The 18,063-nt window shown below is 47.2% G+C and overlaps 1 protein-coding gene across 1 annotated transcript in view; it reads left to right on the forward strand.

Annotated features, from left to right (window-relative positions):
- TTLL11 (tubulin tyrosine ligase like 11) overlaps nucleotides 1-18,063 on the forward strand; it is a 275,037-nt gene that overhangs the window by 229,188 nt on the left and 27,786 nt on the right. Inside the window, exon 8 of the mRNA XM_027966476.3 lies at nucleotides 2,218-2,324. Within this exon, the coding sequence (XP_027822277.2) occupies nucleotides 2,218-2,324 (107 nt within the window). The remainder of the gene's footprint in view (nucleotides 1-2,217; nucleotides 2,325-18,063) is intronic.

Here is an 18,063-nt window from a genome sequence, read left to right on the forward strand (position 1 = left end):
GACCCTGGTTGTCTTATCCCATCCCCATATCCCAAAGTGTCCCAACAGGGCCTCTCTAGAGGCTCCAGCCTTTCTGGGCTACTTGAGACTCTGTCTCTGGAATCTTGTTTCTTCCTGCAGCTCTGGGCTGGGCCACTTCCCCACTTCTTCCCAAAATTCCCAAGTCCATGGCTCTATCCTCCAGGGGAGCCCTAGATGTGAATCCCAGCTGTGTGGTTTTGGGCAAGTCATGTCCCTTCTCTTGAGTCTCAGTTTACCCAGCATTGAAATGGGTCTAAGAATACCTCCCTCATAAAACGTTATAAAGCTCCAGAGAGCTAATGAGCAGGAAGGAGCCTGGCACACAGATGGTGCCCAAGAGAGTGCCTACAGAATCAGAATTCTCACAAGCATTTCATGTCAACTGCAGCCAGAGTGGATCCCTCCCTTTCCTACCCCAGTCCAGATGTTATCATCAACTGTATTTCCAGGTATCACTAGGGAGAACAAGTTACCTTGGAAAGGGGATAGATGGAGAATCATCTTTGGTAAATTACAGCTCCTACTCAAGGTTTGACACTTCTATTTTCTGCCTGTCAGGAAAAAAATAACTGTATACCAGTGGTCAGTCTTGTTTCCCTTTTTATACTCCATTAACCCACAGGGTAAGCCAGGCAGAGTGCCTGTCCTGTGGGGAACAGGTAGTCCAGAGAACACAGACATGATAATTAGAGCAAACCCATAGCTGCTTCTAATGAAGCTTGGGAAATGAACAGCGCGGGTTGTTAGAATACCTTGGAAGGGACTGGAGCGGGTCCCCAGCAGGACCCAATAGAGATAGCCATCTCGGTGACAGGTGACGTGAAAAGCTCTGCGTCCACTGACATGTTGTTACTGGGGCTCAATAACTGCGCTGGTGTGCTTTGAAGTCTGCCACGGTGACTTGTGATGGAAATACAGAGCGGAGCTCAGGGGGGAGCAGGATGTGAGTTGATGGCTTGAGGAATACAGGCGGGGAAGAAAGGAGAAACGGGCTGGAGGGATGGAGAGAGGGAGGGAAGGCGGGAGGCCAGGAGGTTGCTGGCATATAAGGAGCACCAGCCTCATCTGGGCACTATGCTGAGCACTCACCCAGTCACGCCAGGGGTGTGCATGGGTTTGGAGAGGGGCCCCTGGAATGCCCAAGTCCTGCTTGCCAGTCAGCCCCCAGCCTCTTGGGTTCCTAAGCGAGCTCTTCACACAAGAGATGATGACAAATGGGAAACCAAAGAACCACTTTATCATTAGCTGGGGTGACAGACGTGGACACGTTTGGACGGTTGATAGCAACATGGAATATGGTTCAGCCCAACAGACAGCTAGCCCCAGGGTGTAGCTTTCAGGATTGCCAGGGCAAATCCAGCCTGGGTGGGGATTCCCCTCCCAGCACGACCCGCTTCAAAAGGGTGGTGCCTCTGGACCAGCTGAGTTCTGCCTCCATTCTAACAGACCCCTCATCCTTATACCCAGATGCTCTGACCGGCAAGCCCCGTTTCTCCAGAGTGGACAGGGCCCCTCACTGAAAGGTCAGCTTGAGGTAGCCTCTGACAGGGCTGAGATGGTTCTAGCTTTGGCAGAGAAAGAGGGAAACTAGAGAGAGATGAGGAAGGAAATCAGCAGTTGTCATGGCCCCAAGCAGGTGCCAGGCCCCAGGATGTACAACCTCATGTTGTCTTCACAGCGGCCGTGTGGGTGGGTGTTATCCTCTTCATTTAAGAGACCAGCCAATACAGGCACCAAAGTGAATGGTCCACAGTCACGCAGCTAGTAGCAGCCACAGGGCCAGAATTTTAACTCTGGTCTGTCTGATGCCCCAATCATGCTCTTTGCAGCATGCCTGCCCACAGTGACTGTGATAAAGACTGCCTGGTTAACAGGTCAGGAGGCTGAGGCTTAAGAAGGGGAACTAGTTTAATCAGGGCCATTTGCTCCTAAGTGGCAGAGCCAGATTCAACTCAAGACTTGCCATCCTAAAGTCCCTCCTCTTCTCAGCCCTTTAGAGCCCTTATGAACCACATTACAGGAACCTGTAAAGGCAGTGAATGGTTTGCTGCCATTCACCCTCCTCTAGTTCCTGCTGTGGGAGTAGGGGTGGGGCGGCATCCAGGAGGGGAACAGAGCCCAAGCGAAGGCACGGAGGCCAGGCAGGACAGGTCGGCTCGGGTCTGGCAGTGACGTGTCCTCTCCCATCTTGGGCAGGAACTGCAAGCTCAGCAGCAGCAGCTTGTCCATGGCCGCGGCGGACATCCTCTACATCGATATCACGAGGAGGTGGAACTCCATGACCGTGGACCAGCGGGATTCAGGTACCACATCACCAGCCTCCCTCATGTCCTGTGGAAGGACAGACAGGGGTGGGCAGCACCTTTTCTCTTCCTTCTTGTTAAGGGTCAGGATGGGGGAGGAAGACGATCATCTTACTGCTACCCAACCAAACTTGGGTGTGTTCGCCCATGCACAGTAAAGCCAAATCTACTGACTCAGGGTGGTGGTAAAGGAAAGTGCAGTGTTTACTGCAGGCCAAGCGAGGGGTCCAAGCAGCTCAAAAGGCTTGAACTCCCCAGTGGTTTTCAGGGAAACGTTTTTAAAGGCAGGGTGAGGGAGAGAGTGGCAGGGTCCATGATCAGCTCGTGGACATTCTTCTGATTGGTTGGCTGTGACGTAATCAGGAGTCCACATCATCAACCTTCAGGTTCAACCTGTCTGGGGTCTCTGTGCTTGTGGGTGGCATGCAGTTAACTTTTTCACCTGGTGGGGGTTTCAGTATCTGCAAAACAGCTCAATGGATATGGCTCGGAATATTATCTATAGCCCTTCCGAGGAGGAACTAAATTTCCTTGACTTTGTTTAATGGCTTCACTATTGTTAGTTTGCCGTGCTTGACTGTTTTCCTTTGTTTCTGCATTTTCTCACTTCTCTGATTAAATTTATTCTTTGGAACTTGGGGGAAGACCTAGGCAGCTAAAGTTTTTCTACAAACAAAAAGCAGGCAGAGGATATAGGGTAGGGTGGGGGCCTGTCCTGGGAAGTCTTGGTTACGCCGCCTGCTCTAGATGTGACTAAGGGGATCGGACTGAGTCTGAATTCAGAAGCACGGTTCTGACTTCTGCTACCAAGGCCGTTGTTCAGTCGCTCAGTCGCATCCGACTCTGCGACCCCATGGACTGCAGCACATCAGGCTTCCCTGCCCTTCACCGTCTCCTAGAGTTTGCTCAAACTCATGTCCTCAAAGTCAATGATGCCATCCAACCATCTCATCCTCAGTCAACCCCTTCTCCTCCTGCCTTCAATCGTTCCCAGCCTCAAGGTCTTTCCTAATGAGTTGGCTCTTCACATCAGGTGGTCAAAGTATTGTAACTTTAGCAAGGCTGTGCCCTCCCAAATTCTTAATTCCACCACTGAATCCTTTGCGTAAAGCTTTGATTCCATTAATATTGGGAACAATTACTTACTCGTTGGTTCGTTCCTCGGTGCACAGTTCTTGGACATAAGCTGGGCCAGGCCCCTGACAGGCTGGAGTGAACAGTGCTTGGTTCTGACCCAGAAGGGAGGGGCTGCAGAGTTGGGAGGCAGATGAGAACGCAGCAGTAGGTAGGGTGCCGCATGCTAGGATGGAGGCAAGCACAGAGAGGGTACCAGGAAGCCCAGCAGAAGAGCTTCTTAGCAAGGGGGGACCCAAGGAAGAGTTCTTGTAGAAGGTGGAATGGGATCAGCTGAGGGACAGAGTGGGACAGTCCCCTCCTGCAGGGGTGTTGCCCGGCCTAGGCAGAGACACAGGTAAAAGGCTCAGGTCAACCCAAGTAGCCTGGAGGGTCTGCAGCAAGGAGGGAAGGGAGAAGGGGTGGAGATAGGGTTGTAGGCGCTGTCAAGGCCTTGAAGGTCACACCAAAGAGCTTGACCTTAATCCCATAGAGCAGGAGTCCCCAACCTCTGGGACCTACTGCCTGATGACCTGAGGTGGAGCTGATGTAATAATAACAGAAATAAAGTGCACCGTAAATATTATGTCCTTGAATCATCCCGAAACCACCCCTCACCTCATCCATGGAAAAGTTGTCTTCCACGAAATCAGTCCTAGGTACCAAAAACATTAGGGACCACCGCCCTAGAGGATGTGGGGCCAGTGAAGGATTCGGTAAGAAGAATCCTCCCTTTGGTGGATGAATTTCTGATCTTTTTCCTCCCAGAGGGTTTTTTCCTAAAAAGTCATAATTACCATACCTGACATTTGTACAGCTCATCACAAAATTACAGCGGGCTCTCATGCATATTCCCTCATTAAATGTCCTTGTGAACCAGTGCAGTAGGTATTACCGCTTGCATTTCACAGCCTAGTAACCTACAGCTCAGGTGATGGCAAGCCCACGGCTGCCTCCTTGCAAAAAGGACAAACGGCAGGGGAGGTCTCAGGTAGCAGTTTTCTCCTGCAGTGGGGCAGGGAGGACATGAAATCAGAGGGGTTTGGAGGAGCAGGTTGGGAGACCCAGACTAAAACTGATGCTGCCACTTTATATGATGTAAGCTTGAGAAGTCATTTCGCTTCGTCCTGTCCCTTTCCTCCTCCATAAACAGCTCCCGCATCACCTGCTCTCCAGGGTGCCCTGTGTCGGAGGGTCTCAAGGTCTGTGGGCTCCACTTGGGGAGAACCCTGGATGCTCCCTGCCAGTTCCTGCACCACACCCCACGTCTGCCCTGGCCACAGCTCCCTGACCACAAGGACCAGCAGCCCTTCCCACGGGTAGCGATGCTGGGGCATCATTTGCTAATTGGCTTCATGTTTGATAATGATGCTTCCTGCTGCCAGTCATTTCCCACATTCAGAGCATGCTGCCCGGCACTTGACCCATGCAGCGCAGGCTGGGCTCCTCCTGTGAGTAGATGTGATTCTCTCTTTCACACAGAGGAGATGGAGGTTCAGAAGCATGGCCAGTGGGTAAGGCTTTAACACCAAGCTGCCGTCATCCCCTTCTGGTTGCCTCCTCCTCCTGCTAATTGGTCCTGGAGTAAGAGGACCACCCAGCTCCCTACCACTTCCCTTTCTTAAATTCAAAAGCAAGACTCAGGGAATACTAACACCCACTCCCCGCTCCCATGGCATCTCCATCGTCAGAGTTCCCTCCCAGCCTTCCCCGGCAACCAGGAGAAGCTGGAGATGGAGTGTCTTAGAAGCAGGCAGTTGAATTATCTCAAGGACGGAGGGCGCTCCTGTGACAGTCAAGCCGCCCGCTTTCTGCTGACACCTTCAGAAAGTGAAGGAGTGTTTGCTCTGTGAGCTGAATGTGGGTCGTTATCACAGCAGCCTGTGGGGGGGGCCAGATGAGGGGGTGGGGTGGCAGTGGAATTATTAAATATTGAAATTGATCAGGAGTAGCAGCAGGAAGCTATTTATCATGTTTTATTGCTTCAAACTAGCATTACCATCTGGCCCATTGTTAATTCTGAGTAGCTTTTCATGTTTTGTTTGCCTCTCAAATTGTTCCCCATTAGCGGGATCCACAGGGGCTGCCCACAATAACAGGCTCGGGTGAGGTTTTTCTGGGGTCTGCCGGGTCTCTCCGTCTGCTGACCAAGCTGAGGAGATGGGAAAAAATACTTATTTTTAGAACACTGATGCGTGAATCCGGGGCTGGGACCTTCGAGGTCCTTCCGCCCTGCCTCAGCCCCTGGATGTGCAGAACAACAATCCTTAGTAGGAACTGCAGTTTTGAGATCACCTCCGGTGTGCAAACATCAGCGCTAATGCTCACACCAGACCTTCGAGATGTATAATCAGATCATGGTTTACGGGCTTCCCCGGTGGCTCAGAAGGTAAAGCATCTGCCTGCAACGCAGGAGACCTGGGTTCAATCTCTGGGTCAGGAAGATCTCCTAGAGAAGGAAATGGCAACCCACTCCAGTACTCTTGCCTGGAAAATTCCATGGATGGAGGAACCTGGTAGGCTACAGTCCCTAGGGCCACAAAGAGTCGGACACGACTGAGCAACTTCACTTTCAGTTTACAGAGGAGGGTTCTGAGGTTCCAAGAACAAAGGTGACTTGTCTGAAATCCCATAGACAGTGAGTCGCAGAAGCCAGATTGGAACTCAAGCCTTCTGCCTCCTGATCCCCAACCTTGGGCCACACAGAATGGTGCTCACAACAGTGAGGCAGTAAGTGAAAGGTCAACTCACAGAGCCCATGCAAGACAGAACTGGAGTGGGAGGAGGTACCAGGTCCATGCACTTATCTCCCCTTCCTTCACCCTCAGAGCTTATACTCCTGTTTCCATCACTCCTGAAAGGAAATAACAGGGTCTGGAGGCAGGGTGTGGGGGAGCATATAGGCAGTGGGCTAGACAGTAAAGCCAGAAATGAGAAGTTGGTCTGTGCCCATGGACTCAGGGGCCACTGCTGTTTCAGCTGGTGCAGGCTGGGGCCCAGGTGCCGCCTAAGAAGGTCACTCTAGCACCTCCTTTTCTCAAGGAGAAGGGGCTTCTGAAGTCAGCCACGTTCTCAGGACCATGCAGGAAGCTACTGGATATCCAAAGAAGACCTTTGTGATTGAATGGTGCTTTTTTCTCTTGGCAAAGGTCAGCAGAGACACCAGGGAGACCTCCTTCCTTCCCTCCATTGTGCAGGGCCAAGGGATTCTCAGGCCCTGGGTTCTAGCACAGGCCTGGCCGGAGGTATGAGTGCTGTGTGAGAAGGGGGCAGCTTGACCTGCCCCGGAGCTGCTGCTGCAGGGCTGGCAAGAAAGAAGTCAGAGACAGGTAGAACATGAGATCTCAGTCCCAAAGGGCTGCACTTACTCATTCATTCATTCAACAAGCAGGCAATGAACATGTTACCACATATCACGCCCTACGGGAATAGAAAGACAGATTATTTTATGGACACTATTCTCAAGGGGGGAAAAAAGACAATAGAGATTGTGTACTGAACATTCACTATATGATAGGAACCAAAAGCGCCTGTTGTGAATCGTTTCACTTAATTCTCACCAGCCCTGTGAGATAAGGGTGGTTGTTCCCATTTGATCGATGAGAAATCTGAGGCTCAGAGGGGTGAATTTAAGCCAGCATGTCAAGTCTTACAGTGGGGAGCCTGGGGTCTGAACCAAGAGCAGTCAGCCTTCGGAGCTCAGCCACGGCCCTTCCTTGATACCCTGCGTCTCCAGCCACACAGATGCGAAGGGTGCAGCTGTAACAGGGTGGGGCCAGCGCTCCCATGGGAAAGCCCCAATGGAGGGGGCCGCGCGGGTGAACAGAGGACACAAGCAGAGCACTTGGCAGCCCAGAAAAGGCGCTCACTACTCGTTCTGTATCCCCGAGGGCCTGGCACAGCGCCCGGAACATGCAAATGCATCTCACTTGGTGCCCGGTGAATGCTCGGTGAGCAGACAAGTGCCAAGATAAAAACTATCCCCGTCCCCAAAGCAGGGCGCTCCAAGGGTGAGGATGGAGACGTATACTCACAGAGGCCTACACGGGTCTCCCTCTGCTTTCCTACTGTCCGGCATAAAAATGCCAGCCCTGTTGGAATAAGACCATGGCCCCACACCCAGACCCCAGTGTGTCCAGGTGCTAATGCGCCATCCCTTTCTGGAAGCCAGCTGAGACCCTCCTCCTGCCCTGATGGGACTCTGGTACCCACCAAGGGGCTTAAACAGATTCCTGATGCTTGAGGCCTTTACAGACCTTTGAGCTGCATGAGGAGAACTTGCTATTGAAATGGAGAAGAAAAATGGTGTTTGAAAGGATTAGAGAGGGGGAAAAAAAAAAAAAACTAGTAAGAAAAAGCATGCCTGTTGTGCAATCTAAATCTCAGACCATCATTTTAAATAGGCTTGTTATTGATTGCTTTTTAATTGGACCCCAGGTGCACAGAATTGGGTTAATGATAATCCTTGGTTCATGAGACACTTCCATGGAGAACCATGCACGTAGCCTGCTGTATTTAGTTAGCTTCTTGAGTTAGTTCTTTTTAAGAATGACGTAAGCATCCACACTCTCTCATGACCCAAAGCAAAAGCTAGGACTTGATGATAACATGTATCTCACGCATGGTTCTTCCCTCCCATCTCCCTTCTCCTCCCCCAGCCAAACCAGCTCATTTCCTGCCTCTCTCTACCTGAGGAGTCCTCATCTGGATCCCATGCCCATGGCTCCCTAAATAGACTGTCTTCCTCTCTGTTAGAATGCCAATGACTGTTTAGGAGCTCAGTGGAATTTCATAAGAGGCAGTCTCCCACTCTCCAGCAGGCCAGTGTAATTGTTAATTAAGAAAAATTTTTTTTTCAGTTTCCAATTCTAGAACCTCTAACAGAACACAGAAATCTAAATAAGGATGTTATCGGCAAAAATGGGGTGTGGTAGCCCTCCCATTGCCCAGAATCGAATGAAGAAACATGTTTGTCAGTGAAGATGCAGTTATGTTACGTTACGGAAATTGCACTCACGAATGCCTCCTTATCACTGAGACTTTGCTCTTACCTCTTTCCAGAGTGGAAGTCACTCCTCTGTGGCGAGAGACAAGGACAGCATCAAGATTGGGCAATAAAAGGCAGTATCACTGGCAGCATCTGTGGGAGACAAACATTTCACTTGCAAAGGGAACATTTGAGCTCAGCATCTGGGTATCTGGTTCATCTAACTCACAACTTCGGGTTTCAGAACAGCTTTGTTCACTTAGCAGCCAGATGTTTGGCTATTTTAAGATACAAGCTAGGGGACTTCCCTGTGGTCCAGCGCCGAAAACTCTGCACTTCCACTGCAGGGGCCTCGGGTTGGATCCTGAGTAAGGGAACTAAGATCCCACATGCTGCAAGGTGAAAAAAAAAAAAAAAAAAAGACGGAAGAAAATTAAACTGAATAAAAGTGAAAATACAATATATCAACTTAAAAAATCATATGGGAAAAGTCACAAATTAAAAAAAAAATACAAGCTAGAAGCCCCTCCCCATAAGGAAACATGACGGCAAAGCAAGAAGAATGGACTGGAGTCTTTCCTCATCCACGTGAGCACACGCGTGAGACATGCGTGCGCAGTGCACACCTGGCCTGGGGAGGGAAATCAAAGGGTGGCGTAGTTAACGTCTCTTACGTGCTGTGGACTCTTGGACCAAGATAGGAAACATTTCTTCCACTGTTTGGAGAACTCCTAAACTCTGTGCGGCCCTTTGTGGGGCTGCCTGGGTTTGATTGGCAGTGTAGCCAAAGCCGGGCTAACCCTAGGTGGCGCCAGTGGTAAAGAACCTGCCGGCCAATGCTGGACATGCTAGAGACGCAGGTTTGCCCCCTGGGTTGGGAAGATCCCCTGCAGGAGGGCATGGCAACCCACTCCAGGATTCTTGACTGAAGAATCCCATGGACAGAGGAGCCTGGCCAGCTGCAGTCCTGGGGTCGCAAAAAGTCGGACACGGCTGAAGCGACCGAGCACGCACATGCGCAGGACCAGAGCCAAGGGCTCCGGGATCAGACATACCTGGCTTCGCGTCTGAGCCTGATAAGTTGCAAACTAGGCGATGTCCACAGGTTACCTAACGTCCTCTGAGCCTCCCAGTCACCTCCTGAAAAGTGGAGATAATAAAGGTGCCCGCCTCACAAAGACAAGGATGTGGATGAAATGGGACAAAGCAGAAAGTGCTCAGAGCAGGCGCTCAGTAGGAAACGCTCACTAAGGCAGGGACTGCTTTCCTTGTGACCACCTGGCTCCGACTGCACCCGTCTCCCGGGACATGCTTCCTGGGCAACATCTTGTGCCAGGCTCTGCAGGTGCTGGGAACAGACAGGAAGAAATGCCCGCCTGGAGACGCTCGCAGGCGCGAGAGGGATGGGACGTGGTGGCAACAGACTTTCCCTCGGAGCCGACGGAGTGCCAGGCCCTCCCTTTCTTTCCCTCCAAGAGGGCCCTCAGCCGCCCTTGGCCTGGGGTACTGCTGTGACACCCTGGAGCCTGGCTGCTCCCTCCTCACCCTCCCTGCCCCTTCCTCTTGCGTGGTACTGATACGGGGGTTGGGGGGTAGCTAGGAAGAGGAACCCATGCATCCAAGACAAGTGAGGGCAGGGTAGATACTGTGAAGCTGGGGACCTTGAGCAGGAAACGCGGGACTGCCACGTCAGGGCCCCCGGGCCTGGGGAGCCAGGACCACTTTGTCTTGTTCCCCGAAGACCAGCTTTCCCCGCTCCTCCGCCCATCTGCTCTCACTCTGGTGGGCGCTCCTGCCATCCTCTGGCTGCAGCAGCCTCCAGCCTGCTTACTGCATCACCCCTCAACCCAGAGCCCACCATCAACTGCCTGTAGTCGACTCCCTTCTGCGTATGCAGCCACCCTTCTCATCACTAGCCTCACAGGCACTTGCTCCAGCCAAGGTGGCTGGCCAGTTTGGTGTCCCTCCATCGGGGCACTCACCTCTGCCCGAGGCCCCCTTCCGTCACACCCCACTGCCCAGCCTTCCTCTCCAGGAGCCGCCCTCAGGCTGGACCAATCCCCTCTTTCCATCAGCTCCAACAGCCTCCCATCCAGTTCCATCAGATCCACAATGCTGATCACAGCTCGAATTACATACTGCGGAACGAGTGTGTGGCTTCTGGCTCTCGAGCTAGACTCATCGCCGTGATGCCAAGTTGTTCCTGCCTTGAGGAAGCCTAGTGCTGTGCCTGGCGCATAGTAGGTGCTCAGCACACGTGGAGGACGGCCGAGGGGCGGGGCCCTGATGATCAGCTGACATCTGTGGGTGTCTGGGTCTCCTTCAGTCTCTCACCAGATTTCCTCAGTCGACTTATGCAAATCATCTGCCTCCTTTACTTTACCCCAGCTGGAATGAGCCCCAACTGAGATGTATGTGGTTAACGACGTACTGAAATATTTAAAAGTATTTTTACTTGGAGGGTTTAGCGAAGCCTGACTTATACATATACATGGACGGCCCCCTCCCTCCACGGGATGGGAGGCAGGTTTCATGCGGTGCTGTGTCTGGCACGGGCGACGTTCTTCAGCCTTGAAATTATCTCAGAGTCAGATGGGCCTCCCTGGATGTGTGCCCTCCACGCTTACAAAATAGTCGGCGTCAGAATTATTTTTAATAAAAGCAGGCGAGCCAACAGAAATGCCAGCGAGCCTTCCCCACGCAGACGCTTATCTGGGGCTGTTGCCGCGCACGCTGCACCTTCTGTAATGACTTTCCCCTCCGCGCGTGTCGCCTGGAGACTGCCATCACCCCGACAGCCCCTGCCTCTGAGCACCTGATCTTCCTCACCCTCTCCATCACCTCCAGGGCCTGGGGATTTCCGCTGTGGTCTGGTTCTACCCCCATCCTCCAAAAAGAGACAAAAGGGAAAAAGCGGGATGATGATTTTTTAATGCAGTCATCTCCTTTTCTTGTACTTGTTGCTCACCATCCCAGATCCTGCAGAAACAGCAGCAGCAGGATGGAGGCTGTGGGAAAAGCAGGAGCCAAGGAGTCACCCAGGCTGAGTTTGGTTGCCTCCACCTCCTATCTAGGAGCCCTGGGTTGGGGTGGTGGTGGGGGGGGCGTTGCTGGCACTTCAGCTGCAGGAACCACAGTTTCCTTTAAACAGGTCAATGACATCGACCTTGGTTTGTTATAAGGACTGAGTTAGGAAGTGTTCGCCTGGCTCTCTCTCTCTTATTTTCCTTTTTACTTTATTTTAACCACTGTTGTCATTCTTGATGTGTATGCATGCTTTCCACATTTCAAAACGGTTTTCCAATCTGCTTCTGCACTGAAAGCTCACACTCCCCCTGAGTGTGGTCTTGTTCCCAAGACCCCACTCACAGAGGGGGAAGCCGGCTCAGAGTGGTAAAGAAGGTTCAGGGTACAGAGCAGGAACCGGTAAGATGTTGAAAAGGAGTTGCCTTGTTCATGATCTTAGTGGGAAACTTTCTAGTGTCTCACCATTAAGTATTATGTTCCCTGTAGGTTTTTTGTACATGTTCTTTATCAGGTTGAAGATGTCCTCTCTGTTCCTACTTTACTCAGTTTTTGTGATGAATGAATGTTGGATTTTTGTCCAGTGCTTTTCTTGCATCTATGCGTAGGATCATATGATTTTTCTTCTTTAACCTTTGGTTGATGTGATTTGTTGTTGTTCAATCACTAAGTCATGTCTGACTCTTTGCAACCCTACGGACTGTAGCATATCAGGCTTCCCTGTCCTTTATCATCTCCCAGAGTTTGCTCAAGTTCATGTCCATTGAGTTGGTGATGCTATCTAACCATCTAATCCTCTGTTATTCCCTTCTCCTCCTACCTTCAATCTTTCCCAGCATCAGGGTCTCTTCTAATGAGTTGGCTTTTCGCATCAGGTGGCTGAAGTATTGGAGTTTCAGCATCAGTCCTTGCCGTGAATATTCAGGTTGATTTGCTTTAGGATTGACTGGTTCCATCTCCTTGCAGTCCGTCTTCTCCAGCACCACAACTCGAAAGCATCACTTCTTCACTGATGTGATAGATGACATTACTTGATTTTAATGCTGAACCAGCCTTAGATTTCTTCATATGTATCTTCCATATGTTCTGTTAAGGGCTTCCCTGGTAGCTCAGCTGGTAAAGAATCTGCCTGCAATGTGGGAGACCCCAGTTCGATTCCTGGGTCAGGAAGATCCCCTGGAGAAGGGAAAGGCTACCCGCTCCAGTATTCTTGGGCTTCGCTGGTGGCTCAGCTGGTAAAGAATCCGTCTGCAATTTGGGAGACCTGGGTTCGATCCCTGGATTGGAAAGATCTCCTGGAGAAGGGAAAGGCTATCCACTCCAGTATTCTGGCCTGGAGAATTCCATGGAATATACCCATGAGGTTGCAAAGAGTCAGACACGACTGAGTGACTTTCATTTTCACTTTTCATATGTTCTGTTAGATTTATACCTATTTTATTTGGGTGTTAATGTAAATGATGATATGGGATTTTTTGTTTTGTTTTTTTTAAAATTTTTTGTCACACTGCACAGCATGTGGGACCCTAGTTCCTCGACCAGAGATTGAACTCACACCCTCTACAGTGGAAGTGGGGAGTCTTAACCCCTGAACAACAGGGAAGTTCTTGACGTTGTTTTCCATTTCAAATTCCAAGTGTTCATTGGTGGAATATAGGAAGTGAAAGTGAGAAGTCATTCAGTCGTGTCCGACTCTTTGTGATCCCACGGGCTGTATACAGGCCAGAATATGGGATTTGGTAGCCTTTCCCCCCTCCAGGGGAATCTTCCCAACCCAGGGATTGAACCCAGGTCTCCTGCATTGCAGGTGAATTCTTTACCAGCTGAGCCACAAGGGAAACTCAAGGAATATAAGAAAGCGGTTGACTATTATCTAATTACTTTGTACCCTACGATCTCGCTGTAAGCACTTAGTTCTAGAAGTTTGGTCATTTCATTGGGATTTTCTATTAATGCATTGACAGTTGTGTCATTTGGGAGTAAAGGCACTTTTATTTCTGCCTTCCCAATCGGTCGACCTTTTCTTTTCCACTCTTGTCTTGTTTTGTCTTGTCTGACAGTGTGAACTAAGTCTCCCAGTACAGTGATGAACAGGAATGGTGAGGCGGGGCGTCTGTGGCATGTTTCCAGCCTTAGGGAGAAAGTGTGTAGTTTCTCAGCGTCGAGAATGAATTTGGTGGCTGTATTTGGTAGCTGTTTTTTACCAAATGAATGTGGTTCCCCTTTGTTCCTCGTTTGCATAGATGTTTAGGTTTGTTGTTTATTTCTTGTCATGAATAAATGTTGTATTTTGTCAAATGCTTTTCCTGCATCTGTTGATAGAATCATATGATTTTTCTTCTTTAGTCTATTGATGTGATAGATTACATCACTTGATTTTTGAATGTTGAAGCAGCCTTGCGTACCTGGGATAAATCTCATTGTTTGTCATATTGAGGATTTTTGCATCTATGTTTATGAGAGATATTAATTTATAGTTTTCGTTTCTAGTAATGCCATTATCTAGTACTGGGGTAATGTTGACCTCATAAAATATGTTAGGACATATTCCCTCTTCTTCTATATTCAGTAAGAGATAGTAGAAAAGTGGTATCATTTCTTTCTTAAATGTTGGGTAGAATTTATCAATGGAACCATCAGGGCCTAGTTCTTTCTTTTTTTAGAAAGTTATTAATTATTGATTTAATTCCTTTAATAGATATAAGCCTATTAAGATTATCTGGTTCTCTTTGTGTGAGTTTTAGTGAATTGCATCTTTCAAGAAATTGGTCCATTTCATCTAAATTATCAAAGTTGTGGGCACAAAGTTATTCATAATATTTCTTAATTATCTTTTTAATGACTATGGGATCAGTAGTGCTAACTCTCTTTCATTTCTGATATTAGTAATTTTTAATTACTAGCTAGTAGTTTAGTAATCTTTTTTTCTTGCTTAGCTTGGCTAGAGGTTTATCAGTTTCATTGATCTTTTCATAGCAACAGCTTTGGCTTAATTGATTTTTATCGATTTCTTATTTTAAATTTCATTTGACTTCTGCTCTAATTTTTATTACTTATTTTCTTCTGCTTACTTTGGATTTAATTTACTCTTCTTTTTCTAATTTCCTAAGATGGAAGCTTAGATAATTGATTTAAGATCTTTCATTTTGTCTAACATATGCATTAAATACTCTAAATATCCCTCTATGCACTACCTTCACTGCATCCCTCCAAATCAATAAGTTCTATTTTCATTTTCACTTAGTTAAAAATGTTTTTTAATTTCTCTTGAGACTTATTTTTTTGACCCATATATTGTTTCAGTTCAGTTCAGTCACTCAGTCGTGTCTGACTCTTTATTATTTTGTTATATATATGTATATATATGTATATATACATATATATACCCACACATGTATATATATATACACATATATATATATAATATATATATTGTTATATATATTGTTTAGACATGTGCTATTTAATCTCCAAATATTTGGGGACTTTTCAGCTATCTTTATGTTATTGATCTTTAGTTTAATTTCACTGTGGTATGAGAGCATACTTTGTATGATTTCTGTTCGTTTAAATTTGTTAAGGTGTGTTTTATGGCTGAGAATGTAGTCTGTCTTGGTTAATGTTCTGTGCGAACTGAAGAGAATGTGTATTCTGCTGTTGTTGAATAAAGTATTTTATACATGTCAGTTAGATCCAGTTGATTGATGGTGCTGTTCAGTTCAACTATATCCTTACCAATTTTCTGCCTGCTGGATCTGTCAATTACTGATAGAGGGGTGTTGAAATCTCTAACTATAATAGTGGATTTGTCTGTTTTCCTTGCAGTTCTATCTGTTTTACCTCACATATTTTGACACTCTGTTTTTAGCTACATACATGTTAAGGATTATGTCTTTTTGGAGAACTGACCCCTTTCTCATTAATAATGCCCACCTTAATCCCTGATAATTATCTCCGCTCTGCGGTCTTCAGCGTCTGAAATTAACATAGTTACTCCAACTTTCTTTGAGTTAGTGCTGGCATGATATATCTTTCTCCATCTCCTTAGTTTTTATCTATGTCTTTATGTTTAAAGAGGGTTTCTTATAAACAACATATACTTGGATTTTGCTTTTCTTATCCACTCTTAACAATCTATGTCTTTTAATTAATATATTTAAACCATTCACATTTAAGGTGATTATTGCTACAGTTAGATTACTATATACCATCAGTTCAGTTCAGTCGCTCAGTCATGTTTGACTCTGCAACCCCATGAACCGCAGCACGCCAGGCCTCCCTGTCCATCACCAACTCCCGGAGTTTACCCAAACTCATGTCCATTGAGTCGGTGATCACATCCAACCATCTCATCCTCTGTCGTCCCCTTCTCCTCCTGCCCTCAATCTTTCCCAACATCAGGGTCTTTTCAAATGAGTCAGCTCTTCGCATCAGGTGGCCAAAATATTGGCATTTCAACTTCAACATCAGTCCTTCCAATGAACACCCAGGACTGATTTCCTTTAGGATGGACTGGTTGGATCTCCTTACAGTCCAAGGGACTCTCAAGAGTCTTCTCCAACACCACAGTTCAAAAGCATCAATTCTTTGGCGCTCAGCTTTCTTCACAGTTCAGCTCTCACATCCATACATGACCACTGGAGAAACCAAGACCTTGACTAGACGGAACTTTGTTGACAAAGTAATGTCTCTGCTTTTGAATATGCTATCTAGGTTGGTCATAACTTTCCTTCCAAGGAGTAAGCATCTTTTAATTTCATGGCTGCAATCACCATCTGCAGTGATTTTGGAGCCCAGAAAAATAAAGTCAGCCACTGTTTCCCCATCTATTTGCCATGAAGTGACGTGACCGGATGCCATGATCTTAGTTTTCTGACTGTTGAGCTTTAAGCCAACTATTTCACTCTCCACTTTCACTTTCATCAAGAGGCTCTTCAGTTCTTCACTTTCTGCCATAAGGGTGGTGTCATCGGCATATCTGAGGTTATTGATATTTCTCCCAGCAATCTTGATTCCAGCTTGTACTTCCTCCAGCCCAGCATTTCTCATGATGTACTCTGCATATAAGTTAAATAAGCAGGGTGACAATATACAGCCTTGACATACTCCTTTTCCTATTTGAAACCAGTCTGTTGTTCCATGTCCAGTTCTAACTGTTGCTTCCTGACCCACATACAGGTTTCTCAAGAGGCAGATCAGGTGACCTGGTAACTATATACCGTGTCTGTAACCATTTCTGTTTATTTCCCTTGTTCTTTGTTCTCTTTCCCTCTTTTCCTGCCTTTTCTGGGCTTCCCTGATAGCTCAATTGGTAAAGAATCCACCTGCACTGCAGGAGACCCTGGTTCAATTCCTGGGTTGGGAAGATCTGCTAAAGAAGGGATTGGCTTACCCACTCCAGTATTCTTGGGTTTCCCTTGTGGCTCTGCTGGTAAAGAATCCGCCCGCAATGTGGGAGACCTGGGTTTGATTGCTGGCTTGGGAAGATCCCCTGGAGAAGGGAAAGGCTACCCACTCCAGTATCCTGGCCCGGAGAATTCCATGGACTAAATAGCCCATGGGATCGTAAAGAGTCGGACACGAGTGAGTGACTTTCACTTTCACTGCTTTTAACTGAGCATTTTATATGATTCTATTTTCTCTCTTAATATATCAATTATACTTCCTTTTTTTTTTTTTAAGAAAAAGTTAGTGGTTGTCCTAGAATTTGCAGTGTACTTTTTCATCTAATAAGTCCATTTTCAAACAGTGCTATACCACTTCCCAGAGTGCAGGTTCCTTGTAAAATAGTATTCACAATTCCTCCCTCCCTTCCCTAATAACATTGCTGTTACTCATTTCATTTCTTCTTAAGCTGTAACCAACCAACACATTGTTGCTATTATTACTTTGAACAGTTTTCTGTTAGATCAGTTAAGAAGAAGAAAAGTAAAAAGGATTTATTCTACGCTCATTTACTCCTTTTCTGATGCTCTTTTCTTTATGGAGATCTGCGTTTCTGACCTAGATCATTTTCTTTCTCTCTGAACAGCTTCTTTTAACATTGCTTGCAAAGCAAGTCTATGGGCAACAAATTCCTTTAGTTTTTGTTTACCTGAGAAAGTCTTTATTTCTCCTTCACCTTTGAAGGGTAATTTCTCTGGATACAGAATTCTAGGTTTATGGGATTTTTCTTTCAACATTTAAAATGTTTCACTCGATTTTCTTCTTACGTGGTTTCTGATGAGAGGCTAATGTAACTTTTTTTTCTTATTCCTCTATAGGTAAGATGTTTTCCCCCTCTGGCTTCTGTCAAGGTTTTCTCTTTCTCTCTGGTTTTCTACAGTTTGGCTATAATATGTACAGATATAAATTTCTTTGGTATTTCTCCTGCGTGTCATTCTCTGAGCATCTTGGATCGGTGGTTTGGGTGCCTCATTAATTTTGAAAGATTCTCAGCCATTATAACTTCAAATATTTCTTCTGTTCCTTTCTTGTCTCTCTTTCTGGTATTTTTATTGTATTTCAAGCCTTTCGTATTCTTCCACTGTTTCAGGACTTTCTCCCTTTTTTCATTTCAAAAGTGGAACTGCCAGATTACATTATAATTCTATTTTTAATTTTTTGTGGACCCTC

The sequence above is a fragment of the Ovis aries genome, chromosome 3, assembly GCF_016772045.2.
Source record: "Ovis aries strain OAR_USU_Benz2616 breed Rambouillet chromosome 3, ARS-UI_Ramb_v3.0, whole genome shotgun sequence".
Lineage (NCBI taxonomy): Eukaryota > Metazoa > Chordata > Mammalia > Artiodactyla > Bovidae > Ovis > Ovis aries.